Raw genomic sequence first — 15,163 nt, 5'->3', positions numbered from 1 at the left:
CTTTCTTATTCCATGGTGTTCCCACCTGACCAGCCGAGCCAGCGCAGTCCAGATGTCACCATAGAAGTGCCATCCCAACTGGTTGTGTGGTATCCTTTAATCCCAGCACTTGGGAAGCAGAGACAGGTGGATCTCTGTGAGTTCAAGGCCAGCCTGGTCTACAGAGCCAGCTCCAGGCCAGCCAGAGAGCTACACAGTGAATCCTTGTCTCAAAAATAAATAACTAATAAAGAGCCATCCCGCCTGAGCATCTGACCACACTCCATGCCTGAGTCTCAGTCCCCACCCTCCCCTGTGACATCCATAGGAACATTTCACCCCCATCCCCAATTTGAGTTCCTCACTTTCCAGCAGAGTTTTTTTTTTTTTTTTAAGAATAAGACGTGATTATCCCCAGTAGGTTCATGTCTCTGTGGTCGCCTTCTCCATTGTGACATTGCATTTTCCATCCCTCCCACCCCCACAGCGGCCGACGGCGCAGCACCTGCAAACGCTGCAGGTAGCGCAAATGCCAGCCTAGTCAATGGTACGTCTCCACGGCGAGCTCTCGGGCTGGGTTGCTGGGTGTCTTCTTCTCTACCCCCTACTTGAGGCTTTCCCTATCCTGGGTCCCACAGACCTCCGACATGCATGGCCTCCCCAGAACACTCTCCCTCCCATGTGGGACAGATACTTAAAAGCAGGACCATGACCCAGGAAGTCAACTCCACATGACCTTGGTTTCTGGACTCACAAGAAGCAGTATGCTACCCAGTGTGGCTCCCCTTAAGCATGGTTCTAGCTCTGGTTTTAGAACATTACCTCAGGTCAGGAACTAACCAGAAGTCAGCATCTGGGTCCCTAGCAAAATATCCAAGCCTCCTCCGAAACTCCCCAAAGGCGGAGACTCAGGCTGGAATTCAGCCTTTTAACCCCACCTAGCATGGCTGACCACAGACAGACATTTCTTCCTCAGTCTCTTTCTCTTCTCTCTTGCCAAGCCAGCAGGTATTGAGGATTGTGGGACTTGGGCCTAGTCTGTCCTTCTAGTGTGGACTAGTGTGTCTCCCTGGTGCCTGGGCTGGAGCATCTAAGGGTCTCTGTATTCTTACTTCCCTGGGGTGGCTGCTCATGTCCCTGGGTCTTCATTATTCTCTCCACATACACAGCCATGGAGGATTGTAACCGCTTGCTCTAGGGATCTCCACTGTCCACCATCATCAGACACCACCTGTGTCCCCATTAGGTCCTGTGTTAACCACTTAAGGCCACACCTTGATGCTCGAGACATTAGGGTTTGGCTGTGAAAATACTACCAGAGAAGTCAAAGCAAGGGCCAGAGTGTCCATCGCTAAGCGCTGGCCATGGTTCTTATCCATTCTGTAGTTCACTTCCCACCCCTCCTGCAGAATGTGAATACCTGGACCCACCCCATCCTCTTACCCTACACCCTACACCTCTAGCCAACCTACCTGCCTTCAAAGCAACCAACAGACCCACCCAGAAGAAGTCAGGGGTTGCACAAGGCACTTCTGCAAGCAGTTGCTAATTCTAGTGCGGGTCTATTTCAAGCCCAGGAGGAGGAAGGAAAGCAGCTGGGGTTGTGGGTGGTGTCAAGCAACAGGGAGGGTGGCTGAGAGGTGACAGGAAGATCCAGCATGGGCAAACCCACAGCTGAGTTAGAAGGAACCAAGAACCCACTTTCTCCAGGAGAGGAGTATACAGGCATCGTCTAAAACAGCCAGTTCCAGTAGAAAAGGAGCCCAGAGAGGATGAGGAGCTTTGTTTTCTGCCGCTATTGTTTCCTGTTCTCTATCTCTTTCATCCTCCTGACAGCCCTGTGACCAGGCTTTGGATATGAAGGATGAGAGACTGAGACTCAAGGAAATGAGGGCACTAGTCTAATCCCAGCGTGGTGGCACATTCCTTTAATCCCAGCATTCAGGAGGCAGAAGCAGGTGGGTCTCTGTGAGCCCAAGGCCAGCCTGGTCTACATAGTGAGTTCCAGGACAGCCAGGGCTGCACAGATCCCCAAACAAGACAGCAACATAAAAGCCCTGGAGTCTCACCACAGGCTGCTCAAAACTGCCTGTAGCTCCTCACACACAAGCAGGGAGGATCCAGCACCCTCTTCTGACCTCCGCGGGCTCCCGGCACACTTGTGGTACACAGCATACATACCGACAAAACCCTCACACATATAAAAATAAAATAAAAATAGGTAAAGTAGCAGAATGGGCCTGTAAACCCAGAACACAGACATGCTTGGCTCTGGGCTGTGTCTTCCCTCCAGTCAATCCAGGATTCCACAAAGAAATGTGTCTTACAGGTTTTCCAAGGAAATGAAGAGATTCCCCACACACACACCAGGAAAATGATCTTCTAATCAAAGACATTTGAGGGCTGGGTGTGGTGATGTGGATCTATAATTCTAACACTTAGGAGACAGGCTTCCTAGCAGACGGGAAGATCATAAATTTGAGTCCAGCCTGGGCTACAGAGTAGGGAGGGTCCTGTGTGAAAGATTTCAATGGCTGGGGACCTAGCTCAATGGTCAGGCATTTGCTTAGCATCGACATAGTATTCTCTATAAAAGATTGATCAGAGGACCCTGAGAAAAAAAGGAAAGAAGGAAGGTAGGAAGGGAGGAAGGGAGGGAGGGACAGGAAAGACAGAAGGAAGAAAAGCAGGCAAGCAGGCCACCAGAGCCCAATCCAGGCCAACAAATGAGAACTTGAACTGTAGAACTGACTTTAGAAGGAAGCACAGAGAGCTGGTGACCGAGCCTGGGGCAATGAGAGAACCCACCATAATCTCACCTCCTTTCTCCGACTCAAACTTTCTCTGATAATAGGAAAGAAAAACACAACAGCCACAGAAATAAAGGCAGTGGCTCCCTAACTGTGACCCTCCCAGTTCCGCATCCGAAAGGTAGAGGCATCACAATCGCTGTTTTTATTTCATTATTTTCTTCTACACTTGTGCACATCACACTGTCAATCAAAACTGAGGGCTCAGCACATGGTTTCCTCAGCATGAGCCCATTTCACAGAGCAGAGGAGAGAAGTGACTTTTCCAAGGTCTCCTAGCCTGTAACCTGTCCCCACCAAAGCCTGTTTACTGTATTCTGTCTGGGGATCTTCCAGCGTCAAGATGAGCCCATCTAGAATATATACAGAGCAGAGACTGGGAGACCTCATTCACCCCATCCCTGTTCCTCTCTCTCATTCTCAGCCCCATCTTCTGGGTCCCTAGTGAGGGCCGGCTGCCACAGTGCAATGCAGGGCCAGGTGGGCACCAGTTTAATAAGTCCCTTGCTTCTGACAAAGCAGGCCATCTGCAGCAAAGCGCTCCCTCCCAGATACAGCTCCCTCCCTCCAGAGTGTGCATCGGTGATTATTTGTCTGGACATGTAATCGCTATGGCAATAAAAGAGAGAATCGCTGAGATTAATGGCCACATGCAGCAGGTAGGATATCTGGTAATAAGAGGTAAAACAAGCCCTTCTGGCATCCAGAGGTGCTTCTGGGAGCCCAGTCCTCTGGCACCCCTTACCCCAGTTAGTGAAATTATTATAAGAAACAAAATATAATTGTTGCTGGTTATTCTTTTCTCTTTTAAAAAAAAAACTTTTCTTCATGCTGTTTTTAATCCAAAAGAAAGCATTTTATAATAGGACAAGAAGGATTTTTATCCTGAAACTCCAGGTGGGTTTGAGACCCTCTGATGAGTTATGGATAGCAATTAGTGACCTGGGGTCTGTCTGAGTCACCCACCAAGCAACCACAGTGACGGTAGCAAGCTGATCTCAAAGCTCCAGGGCTATTTTGGAGGTGCTCTGTGAAGACAAGATACCTATGGACTTCCATCGGCCTCAGCTTTCTCATCAATAAGATTAAAAGGTTGACAGTTCCTCTCACCTGACCTTGAAGGGCCTGACAAGACATGGCACTTGCAGAAATGTCTGCAGTCAGCTGAAGGCTGGACTCTGGAAGTCGCTGTTTTGAATGTAAAACCCCAGATATCTGCTACCAGAGTTTAGATACATCACCCCACTTCACCAAGGTGGGAACGGACGAGGAGAGGCAAAGCTATGGAGCTGATTGGTGTCGAGATGAGATTCTCAGGAACCCCTCACAGTGCCACTACGAGCCCCCTGCCCTGGGCTCAGAGTTGTATTGGCAGAAGAAACAGCGGCATTGAAACACTCCAAAGCAACCTGCCTTGACAGTCACCTCCCTCTCAGAGCCCTGGTTTCTGGGAGCCTGCCAGGAACATCCTTCTCAGAAAAGACAGTGATAAACACTACAGCAGTGTTTCTTGACCTGCCAATTGTGTGAAACCATACTTATATCATGATTTGTAACCGTAGCAACATTACAGTTGTGAAGTAGTGAGGAGACCAAGGGTAACAGTGTTAGAAAAGTTGAGAACCACTGCATTGGATGAAGGCATGGAGATCATGTGAACCTAGAGCCTGGTGGCCTTGGCAGTAGATACCATGGGTAGACAGCCTTCTCCCACCCCTCCTGAGGGACCAAAGCTATAGAAAATTTCAGTGGATAGCACAGGCCTAGTGGACAGGAAGGCACAGCCGAAAGCAGGTATCTCAAGCAAGAAGAAGCAGCCTCCGTGCATGACCACACTGGCCTAGGCTGGGACAGGGGTTCCCAGGCAGCAGTGATGGCAGAAAAAAGGCCCCACACCCAGCCCTTCCCCCATAGCAGGCGGCATCAGACCCTGGCATGACCCGTAGCATCCAGTATAGCCACTGGCTAATGCTAGCCAGTCTGTGAAGCTGGAGCCACTGCTGAAGACCTCTTTTCCAGGGACTAGTGGCTTCCTCCCAGGACCAGGACATCCCCACAGACCTCAGTGACCATTCTGGGGACCCCTTGCTCACCCCATGCCCTGTACTCTCTACGGGATTTTAGACAGGGGTGTCCTTGGTGTCCGGCATCCTGTGCTTCAGAAGATAATCTACCCAGCCCAAAACAGGGGACAAAGGGACATGTTGACCTCCACTCCTCTCCATTCTCTCTCTCTCTCTCTCTCTCTCTCTCTCTCTCTCTCTCTCTCTTTCTCTCTCTCTCAGAAAATAAAAGTGATGTAGCTAAAAGGTGAACCAGGAGACCTTGTCTCAAAAATAAAACATAAAAGGGCCAGGGTTATAGCATAGTGGTAGAGTTGTCTCCCTAGTGTATACAAAGCCATAGGTTCAAATCCCGATTACTGCACAGGGATGGGAGGGAGAAAAGAATGGAGGGAGAGAGGGAGGAAGGAAAGACTTGAACGTTTCTCTTTCCCTCCTTTCAGTCATAAGCATCATGCCAGGCTCAGTTTGGGGCCCTGGGAGCCTCCCTCTGCTTCCTGTGTGCAGACTATGGTTCCTTTTCCTTTCTAGCTCATTCTTTTCATCTATAAAACACTGCAGGCCAAGGCTGTTCCAACAGAAACACCCCCACAACCAGCCCCAGAGAGAATCAAGAGCCTTCCACCCCCACAGCCCCCGTGGCTAACATGATGGCCAGGCTGGCCTTCATTCCAGATCTCCTCAGCATCCCTGAGCACCTTAGCCCTTCCTGTCTGTGACATGAGTGTCTGTGGTCTGTTGCGTCCTCGTGATGACCTGTGCTGCCTGTTGTTTGTTGAAATTCTCTGTTGTGTAGGTAAAATGCAGGATGGCAGTGCCGACAGCAGCCAGAGCAAAGGTAACTGCAGCCGTGGGGCTAGAGTCACACAGAGATAGGGATATACCGGGGCCAGAGGCAGATGCACCCACACCTGTGGGGAGCTCTGGCAGCTTTTGGGGTGCAGCCATGATTCTCATAATACTGGGTAAGACAAAGAGGTGTCATAGTGAGGTAGAGGATGTACCAGGGTCAGCATCTCCCAAACCCACCTATCAGCTGGGGTCTGGAAGTTGGCTCTTAGAGTCTATTACAGGTAGAGGGTTGGCTGGCCTCTGGTCAAAAGAACCATGGGTCCTTCTGTCCATGTCACAATGACAAGGATCCCTTAACCAGAGATGGGGGCTTAGCACTTGTGCCTGGGACACCTTACTTTCTTTTAAAGCCTTGTTTCGTGTCCTTTCTGTGATTAACTCCCTAGCAACCCAACAAGTCGGCCTCAAGAATGCCCAGGGGAGCCCTTCTCTTTCAATCTGATTGTGAGAGGGCCAAGGGCCCATTTCGGGTGGGGTCGTGGTTCAGCCCTGTCCTGCTGGGAATCTAGGGTAGATCCCTTTCCTATAAAAATCCCAAACATATCTCTCATCCCAGGTCCCAGGGACTACTGGGACCCAGACACTGCAGCTGGAAGGGGTGGGTCCAACCCGAGGCTTCTTTGCTGGCCATGCAGGTCCCAGATGGGGCATGGGCATTTCTACTGGGCAGGCAGGGTGGGTGCTAAGCATCCCCGCCTCTAGGCTAACCTGCATGTGTGTGTCTGTGTGCACATGCATGCTCTGCCCCTACAGCCAAGCAGCAGGATGGGGCAGCTGCTATGGAAATGCAGCCTCTGAAGAGTGCGGAGGGCGGTGATGCAGATGACAAGAAGAAAGCCAACATGCACAAGAAAGAGAAGTCGGTGCTTCAGGGCAAGCTCACCAAGCTGGCTGTGCAGATAGGCAAGGCGGGTGAGTTCACAGCAAGGACCTCCCTTCTGACCCCTGCCCCGTTCTGCCCTCTGTCTTCTCACAAGTAAAAGAAGAACCTTGATTCCAGCAGTCCTGGTGGCCTGCCCTGCTCTGGATATAAGAAGCCTGGCTCTGCAAATAGACTGCCACAGACCCAGCCCTGAGGATTTGAGCTGGCGGCTTTCCCCAGTTCCAAGTCCCTGTCTCTGTAACTGGGGATATTTTTTGTCACATTATGGCAGGTCGCTTTGAGAATTAAAGACGACCATTTAGACAGGGGACTTAGCCTGTGGCTCATATAGTGGGAGACATATCCTGTACAGCCTATAGTTCCAGACGGCCAAGACTTTATCCCGAGGACAGCGGAGAAATGTGGAAGGGGTAACAGCAAGAGAAAGCCAGAATGGATTTGGACTTGATAATGCCCACGCTAGCTATGGTGCAGAAGGAAGGGTGAAGGGGTTGGGGCAGAGCCAGACGCCCATGCAGAAGGACTTATCTGAGCTCCAGCGAGCAGCCCAGGCTTCCCAACTGAGACATTAGCTGCAGGTGATAGCTGTGGCAGTCTCCGGGCCCAGGGAGCCAAGCCCAGCTGCAAGGTGAGCCCCAGTTCTGCAGCACAGCCTTGACCTCCCCTTGCACCGAGGATATATGAAAGGCAAGACCTCCCACCTGGCTACCGAGGCCTCTGTGACTGTCTCCATTTCTAATTAAAGACAGCGCAGCAGGGGACAGCTGCAAATTATAGGCTCAGTGGTCTATATTTAAACCTGGTGACAGCTCTCTGGGCTGCCGGGAGCTTGGCTCCCGCCTCTGCGGCTGTCAGGCGGGATAGAGCCAGGCTCTGATGCTCACAGCTGGAGCCAGGGTGGGGAGATAGGGGCCCAGGGATTTCCCCCTCCCTGCTGTTGCTGGCACAGGCAAGTGACTCCACAGTAGCATGCGGTACTGAGGGACCAGGAAACTAAGTGATGACAGCCTCTTGGCCTCTGAGGATCTCAGTCCCCTCTCCACCCTGCCAGAGATAAAGTTCACAGGCATCCTGGGCTCCCAGCCTTCCACTGCCTTCCTCTGGGGCTGATTTATGGATGGGCAACTCCAAGCTGAGTCTGCAGCTCAGATCTGGCAGGAGGGACCCCAAGAACCAAGTGTATGTCTTGAGCTGCAGCATGGCCTTAGCAAGTCATTCCCCCTGTCTGAGTCCCTGTTCCCTCATCCAAAAATATCTGTTCCCTCCATCTGGGACACTCTCCCCAAGAACAACATACATGCCTGAAGCCTTTTCTAATATCACCTCCTCTAAGATGACACCCTGGCCATGCTAGCTACAGCAGCCACTCTTAGTAGCCACATCTTCCTGTCACTTTTCCTCACGGCATCAGTCTGTGTCTGTAGTGGTGGCACACACACGCTTCCTGGGTAGGGTGTCTGTCTTTGTTATTGCAGATCCCTGTGTCCTAAATGAGGATGTACCATGCACCTGCCATGTCGCAGGCTCTCAAAGGTGCTTGTTCGGTGAATGAGTAAAACATTCCGCCTTACCTCTTTATTCTGTGACAGCTGTATAAAGGTGGCTCTTGACATACTCACGTGTTCCCTAGCCACATGTTTTTAGTGTGGCTGAGTATCATGGGGACAGACACCATATTTCCACGTGAGCGTTTCAGAACCCCAGAAAGGAACACTTCTCCCTATGCCTCATCATCCAGAAGAGGCAACTAAGGCTCCCTGCGAATCAAAGCAAAGCTCCTGGCCACAAAGCAAGGAAGAGCAGCTAGCAGATTAGCCGAGGTCTACCCAAGAGGCCTCCAGAAGCAGTTTAGTGAACATCTCACACTCCCCCTGGAAGCCCTCTGAGCAGGTGTCCCCATGTCACAGGCCTGGTGATGTCGGCCATCACGGTGATCATCCTGGTGCTCTACTTCACCGTGGACACCTTCGTGGTCAACAAGAAGCCGTGGCTGACGGAGTGCACACCGGTCTACGTGCAGTACTTCGTCAAGTTCTTCATCATTGGTGTGACGGTGCTGGTGGTCGCTGTGCCCGAGGGCCTCCCTCTGGCTGTCACCATCTCACTGGCCTATTCCGTGAAGGTAAGAGAGGGGAAGAGCAGAGTTAGGTGCCTGAGGCAGTCCCAGCTGGGGCCAACAGGGAAGTAGGGAGGGCATGGTGCTAGTACTTGTAGATGGGCTACCAAGTGTGAGATTGCATTTGGAGAGAGGATTCGGGCAAGTGCCCCAGATTCAGACACCTTCAGAAGCGTAATGCAAACCAAGAGTGAGGCCCTGGCCACATAGGAGATCTCATTATTTAGACCCAGAAAGCCTGGCTTTATGGGGCTGCAACCTGGGCTGGCCAGACCTTCAGCATTTTTCTCAAAAAGAAGCCAGAAATCTATACCTATCATAAACTGTCTCCTAGATCCGTATTGACAACTCAGACTTACAAAATAAAATGGCACTGGAGTACGACTCGGTGACAGATCACTTAACTGGCAAGCCCGAGGCCACAGTACTGCAACTGTCAAATGGAGACGTCACTGTACAAGCCAGAACACAACCCCATCCCAACCAAACCCAGCAGGTCGTGGCCTAAGGTGCAGAATGCATGAGCAAAACCACACAGGGAGCTGCTACCCTTCAGGCAGGGGTTGCTGAAAACACAGGAGGATTTGTGAGCCGTTAGATGATGAACCACCTGGATGCTTGCTGTCCGAGTGGAAATCTAAGACCATCCCTAAGCACCATGTACCTGCTGAAGCAGTGGCCATCAGAGAGCACATGTGCTACAAACCCAGCCCAGGGTACCACTACCAGATTGTCCTACCTGCTCACGTTCTTCCTTTTCCCTTGGGGTTTCCCATCCTCTTTCCCAGGGTCCCAACACCAAGATATCACGGAGATGGCTTTTGGCAACTTAGCCAGGGGGCAAGACGAGTGTCAGTTTCCAAGCCAGAATTTGGACGGTGCCCTGTGGTGTAATTTCATATAGAGAGTGATCTCCCACCAGGGCCGGCAAGTGGCAGTTCGGTGTAAGGGATACAGTGCTTATCAGTTCCTTCTCTCACAGTGCTCAAAGGAACCCCCTCCCATAAATCAAAGCCCAGACAGGTCAGAACACAGTGCTCCTTGAGGGCCCAGGGCCTGCCTGGTGAGGATAGTTCCTACACGACCATGAGGAGGGCCCCATTGACCGAGCTCAGGGTCTCTGTGAAGCTTGGCAAAGCCTGTTTGGGGACATCACGAGCCGACAGTTTTAAGCCTGAGAATCTTCTGAAGTTTTTATCTCTGGCACCTTTGGTCATCTCGGGTCACATGACTGGCAAAACCACATGAACACAGTAGTGGGCGCATAGGTGCATCAGTTCCTCTCAGCAGGAATACCACGCAGTCCAGACGTGTCATTTTAAATGCCCCATGACTGACTTTTCATAAAGAAGGCCGGAGAACTGTCTCCATGCTTGCTGTGTAAGTGTGAAAACCCAAGGTCAGATCCTAGCATCCACATAAAGGTCAGGCCTGGAAACATGTACCTGTCACCACAGTGCTGTGACCCCAGTTTAGAGGGGGACCCACACAGGCAGATCCTGAAAGCTGGCCAGCCAATCTAGCTGGCATGGCAAGCTCTAGGTTCAGTGAGAGACCCTGTCTCAAAAATAAGGCAGAAAAGGCACCCGATGTTAATCTCTAGCCTCCACTGCCACCAGTATGGGCAGCTATAACCGTACATAGGAGTGGAGTATAAAATGTGACTGGGGGACACTATTACTGATGCCAAGAAGTGCATGCTGACAGGAGCCTGATATCGCTATCTGCCGAGAGACTCTGCCAGAGCATAACAAATACAGAGGCGAACGCTAGCAGCCAATCATTGAACTGAGAACATGGTACCCATTGGAGGAGTTAGAGAAAGAATTGAAGGAGCTGAAGGGGTTTGCAACATAAGAACAACAATACCAACCAACCAGAGTTCCCAGGGACTAGACCATCACCCAAAGAATACACATGGGTAGACCATGGCTCCAGCTGCATATATGTAGCAGAGGATGGCCTTTTTGGGCACCAAAGGGAAGAGAAGCCCTTGGTCCTGCCAAGGCTGGACCCCCCTCCCACTAACCCAGTGTAGGGGAATGTCAGGGCAGGGAGGCAGGAAGGGGTGGCTGGTTGGGTAGGGGAAAGGAGATAACATTTGAAATGTAAATAAAAAATATCCAATACAAAATGTGACTGGGGATATAGCTCAGTGGTAGGAGCGATTCCCTAGCATGCAGGAGCCTCTGGATTTGCTCCTCAACACCACATAAACTAGGTATGGAAATACACAAACTGTGATCCCAATACTTGTGAAGTGGGGAAGGAAGATTAGAAATTCAAGGTCATCTTCATCTATGCAGTAAGTTCAAGGTCAGGCTGAAATACCTGAGACCTTGTCTCAAAAACAGGTACCACTCTGAAGGAACATCAACAATCTAACATGTAATCAACACAATGTTACCTTTGGTTATCTGTTTGATAAAGTCTTCGAAATCTAGCATCTCTTACCCACTTTGGACCACACTTTAAGTGTCCCCCATCACCCAGCAGTTACCATGCTGGACAGTCCTGATGAGAGATTTTTGTGCGTTTTGTTTTAGATTTTGTTTTGTTTGTCATAGAGGTATACTGTGCAGCCCAGGCTGACCTTGAATTTAACAACAATCCTCCTGCCTCTCTGTCTCCCAAGGTCTGGGCTGTGTCACCACACCTAGCTTCCAAAAAGAGGTCAATGCTCCTTCAGTAGGGAAGGTGGACTGGTGTGTGGAATGAGCCAGACTGCCAGGTTAGACTGAGCGGGTAGGTTAGGGGGAGGAGCTGGTAGGTTAAGGGGTGGGGCTGGTAGGCTAGGGGGAGGAGCTGGTAGGTTAGGGGGAGGGGCTGGTAGGTTGGGGGAGGAGTTGGTAGGTTAGGGGGAGGGGCTGGTAGGTTGGGGAGGAGTTGGTAGGTTAGGGGGAGGGGCTGATAGGTTAGGGGGAGCTACTAGGTTAGGTAGAGCTGTTAGGTTAGGCAAAGCTGGGCTCAAACTCCAGTCTTCACTCTCACCACACATGTGATCTTGCTCAGTTCACTTTCCCTGGAATTCGTCAATTGCAAAGTGAATTTCCAGGCTCCTCCCAAGTGTCATGGGATCCTTATAGAGCAATACCAGAAAATAGACTGAGAAGCTTGTTGCAAACTCAGATTGCCATTGATCAGACACTCACTGTACACTTACAGGAGCTACTATGGGAAGATACAAGAAAGGAAACACAGTAGCTTTTTATCCTACATTTCAGTTATAGTAACATAGGCGTCTGTTTAAATGGTCCAATTGTACTCTTTTAACCTTGAAACAGAGGATTACTCTGGGGGACAAGGAAACCAAATCCATAGGCACACTTGATTTTGTCTCTGGGGACAAACTCTCCTGTGACATGGGGTCAGCACATCAGCAGGACCTGCCTTAGAATGATGTCACTTTCATTTCTTGTGGGAGAATCTAGGAGACGCTAGGATTATAGAACTGGTCAGAAAGAAAGGTGCACTGAAGGGAATGAATGTTAATCGGTCCAGTAGGATAGTACTACAAATTTAAAAAGAAAAGGATGTTGATAAATGAGATGTGCATTTTCTTTTGTATTACATGCAGTGTATGCATGTGTGTGCATACACGCATGATTAATTGGGGGTTACAGAGTTGGCTCTGTGGTAAGAGTGTTTGTTGTGTAAGCCTGAGGACCCAAGTTCAGACTCTCAGTGCCCATGTAAACAGCTGTGTGTGGCCATGTATGGCCGTGTATGCCTGTACCCACTATCCCACCCCATACTTATAGCAGGCAGACTAGAAGGTGACTGGAGTTTTCTGGCCAAAAAAGCAGAGAGCTCTACGGTTCAGGGAGACTCTGTCTCAAGTGTATAAAGCAGAGAACCACAGAGGAGGCTCCTTTGACCATCTCACACATACACAGGTGACACCACACACACACACACTCCAACTCACACACAAACATGGTTTTATTATGCACTCTATTCCAGAAAAGGTGATTTATAGACTGGAATAAGTCAGTAAGATTTTCAACGCTATCACCTAGCAATAATGCCATTATTGTTTTCATATTTTTCAGATATTTTCCTGTATCTGTAAGCCCATATATGTCCTAAATGTATCTACTTAGGGTGAAATTGGTGGGTTTCTTGGCAGGCAGCAAGAAAGCATTTGAGAAATTCAGAACCAAATGAGTGGCCATTTACAGTGAGCTAGGAATAATTAGGGTAGCCCAGCCTTATCCTTTTAAATCCTGTCTGTTATTTCTTCCATAAAGAATGTAGGTGAGGGGCTGGGGATTTAGCTCAGTGGTAGAGCGCTTACCTAGGAAGCGCAAGGCCCTGGGTTCGGTCCCCAACTCAAAAAAAAAAAAAAGAATGTAGGTGAAGAGGCTGGAGAGATGGCTCAGAGGTTAAGAGCACTTGCTGTGCTCCCAGGGTGTTCAGCTTCAGCTCCCCGTGGTAGTTTACAATTGTCTGTAACTCCAGTCCCAGGAGTTCTGATGCCCTCTTCTGACCTCTGTGGACATTGGTCATATATGTGGTGCAGGCAAAATCTTCATACACATAAACTAGATAAGTCTTTAAAAATGGTTTGTTTTTATGAATACAGAGGAAGCCAGATGTGGCTGAGCACACCTGTAATTTCAGCTCTTAAGACAGGAGGATTGTGAGTTCAAGGTCATCCTTGGCTGTCCAGGTCAACCTGTGCAGCATGAGACCCTGTTCCCAAAATAGAAAACGAGTGGCTTGTGTGGTGAAAATTAATAGATTCAGCTATCACATTTTAAATGGTCCAAGTGATTAATAAAAAGGAGGCCCACGCATGAGGCTAAATAAACCCAGAGTTCATTTGCCCATGCAGGTTAAGAGGAGGCTAAGACAGGAATTCTCTCTCTCTCTCTCTCTCTCTCTCTCTCTCTCTCTCTCTCTCTCTCTCTCTCTCTCTCTCCTCCCCGGCTTCCCTCTCACTTATCCACTCTCTAGAAAATGATGAAGGACAACAACCTGGTCCGTCACCTGGACGCCTGTGAGACCATGGGTAACGCCACAGCCATCTGCTCAGACAAGACAGGCACGCTGACCACCAACCGCATGACCGTGGTGCAGGCCTATGTCGGTGATGTCCACTACAAGGAGATCCCTGATCCCAGCTCCATCAATGCCAAGACGTTGGAGCTGCTGGTCAACGCCATTGCCATCAACAGCGCCTACACCACCAAGATCCTCGTAAGTAGACATGGGACGTCCTCCATAGCAGACAGAGTACCTGGGTCAGCTGCTTGTTCCGAGAGGCTCACAAAATAGGCAGCTCAACTCTTAATCTTCTACTACAGTGGCTGCAATGTTTGTGCAACCAAAAGAAACTGTTGCTGCTGCTGCTGTTGTTGTTGTTGTTTATTGGTGATTGTTGTAATTTAGATATCTATTTTTAAATCCTGCCATTGACCCCCTCAAAAAACACACACACACACACACACACACACACACACACACACACACACGATTTTAAAAACAAATAGATACATTTTTTGAGACATGATTTCAGTATGTAGCCCTGGCCTGGGACTCAGAAATCCTCCTGTCTCCGCCTCCCGAGTGCTAGGTTTAAAGGCATGCACTACCACATCCTGCCATAATTGGTTAGCTTTTGCCTCATATCTACTTCAATTCAGAGTCAACTCAGAGCTCTGATCATCTATATAGAGTCTGTACTCTGTGTGAATAGACTCCAGGCTCCCATTGATTTCATCAATGCTGGCTCAGACTGGGAAGATGGGCAGGTAGAGCAGTTGCCTTGCAAGTACAAGGACCTGAGTTCAATACTCAGACACACTTTGAAAAAGCCAGGTATATGGGCCAGTGAAGTGGCTCATTGAGTTAAAGGAGCTTGCCGCCAAGCCCAATCAGCATGTTCACCCTCCTGTACTCTTACAGTAATGAGAGAGCAGACTCTAAACATTAACTCCTGACATCCACATGTGGGCCATGGCATAAGTGGGCTGGGGAACACACCTATAATCCCAGCACTGGTGTGTCCCTGGGACTCAGTGGCCAGCCAGCCTAGCTTTCTGATCAAGCTCCAGTGAGAGATGCCATCTCGAAAAGCATGCTGGAAGACTCCTGAGGAAAACACCTGATGTCATCTGGCTGTCAACATATGTATGTGTATTTGCACAATCTGCCTGCACACACACACACACACACACACACACACACACACACTCACCACACCACATATACCATATACACACACCACACACCACATACATACACATACTCACACATACACACTCACCACACCACATATACCATATACACACACCACACACCACACACATACATACACATACCAATGCACAAACACAAAAACGCATGCATCAGAGCCTGGGCCCTAAGACTCCTTTCAAGCCAAGTTTAGCCACTTGTCCTCAGTAGTCCAGCTAAAGACCAACTAAAAGAGAAGGGTCACATTAGGAAGAAAAAA

The 15,163-nt window shown here is 49.7% G+C and overlaps 1 protein-coding gene across 14 annotated transcripts in view; it reads left to right on the top strand.

The window, feature by feature from the left end:
* Atp2b2 (ATPase plasma membrane Ca2+ transporting 2) overlaps positions 1-15,163 on the top strand; it is a 313,447-nt gene that overhangs the window by 253,508 nt on the left and 44,776 nt on the right. For 7 of the 14 annotated variants that reach the window (XR_010065612.1, XR_010065611.1, XM_063285471.1 and 4 more), the window contains 5 exons: positions 467-526; positions 5,649-5,690; positions 6,458-6,616; positions 8,495-8,709; positions 13,663-13,905. Coding sequence is in view for 12 of the 14 variants with exons in the window: in XM_063285471.1 (XP_063141541.1) it covers positions 467-526; positions 5,649-5,690; positions 6,458-6,616; positions 8,495-8,709; positions 13,663-13,905 (719 nt within the window). In the remaining 2 variants the exon portion in view is untranslated. 14 annotated transcript variants of the gene reach the window in all.

Source organism: Rattus norvegicus, chromosome 4 (assembly GCF_036323735.1).
Source record: "Rattus norvegicus strain BN/NHsdMcwi chromosome 4, GRCr8, whole genome shotgun sequence".
Lineage (NCBI taxonomy): Eukaryota > Metazoa > Chordata > Mammalia > Rodentia > Muridae > Rattus > Rattus norvegicus.
Note: the sequence above shows the minus strand (reverse complement) of the source record. Positions and strands in the feature narration are given on the sequence as shown.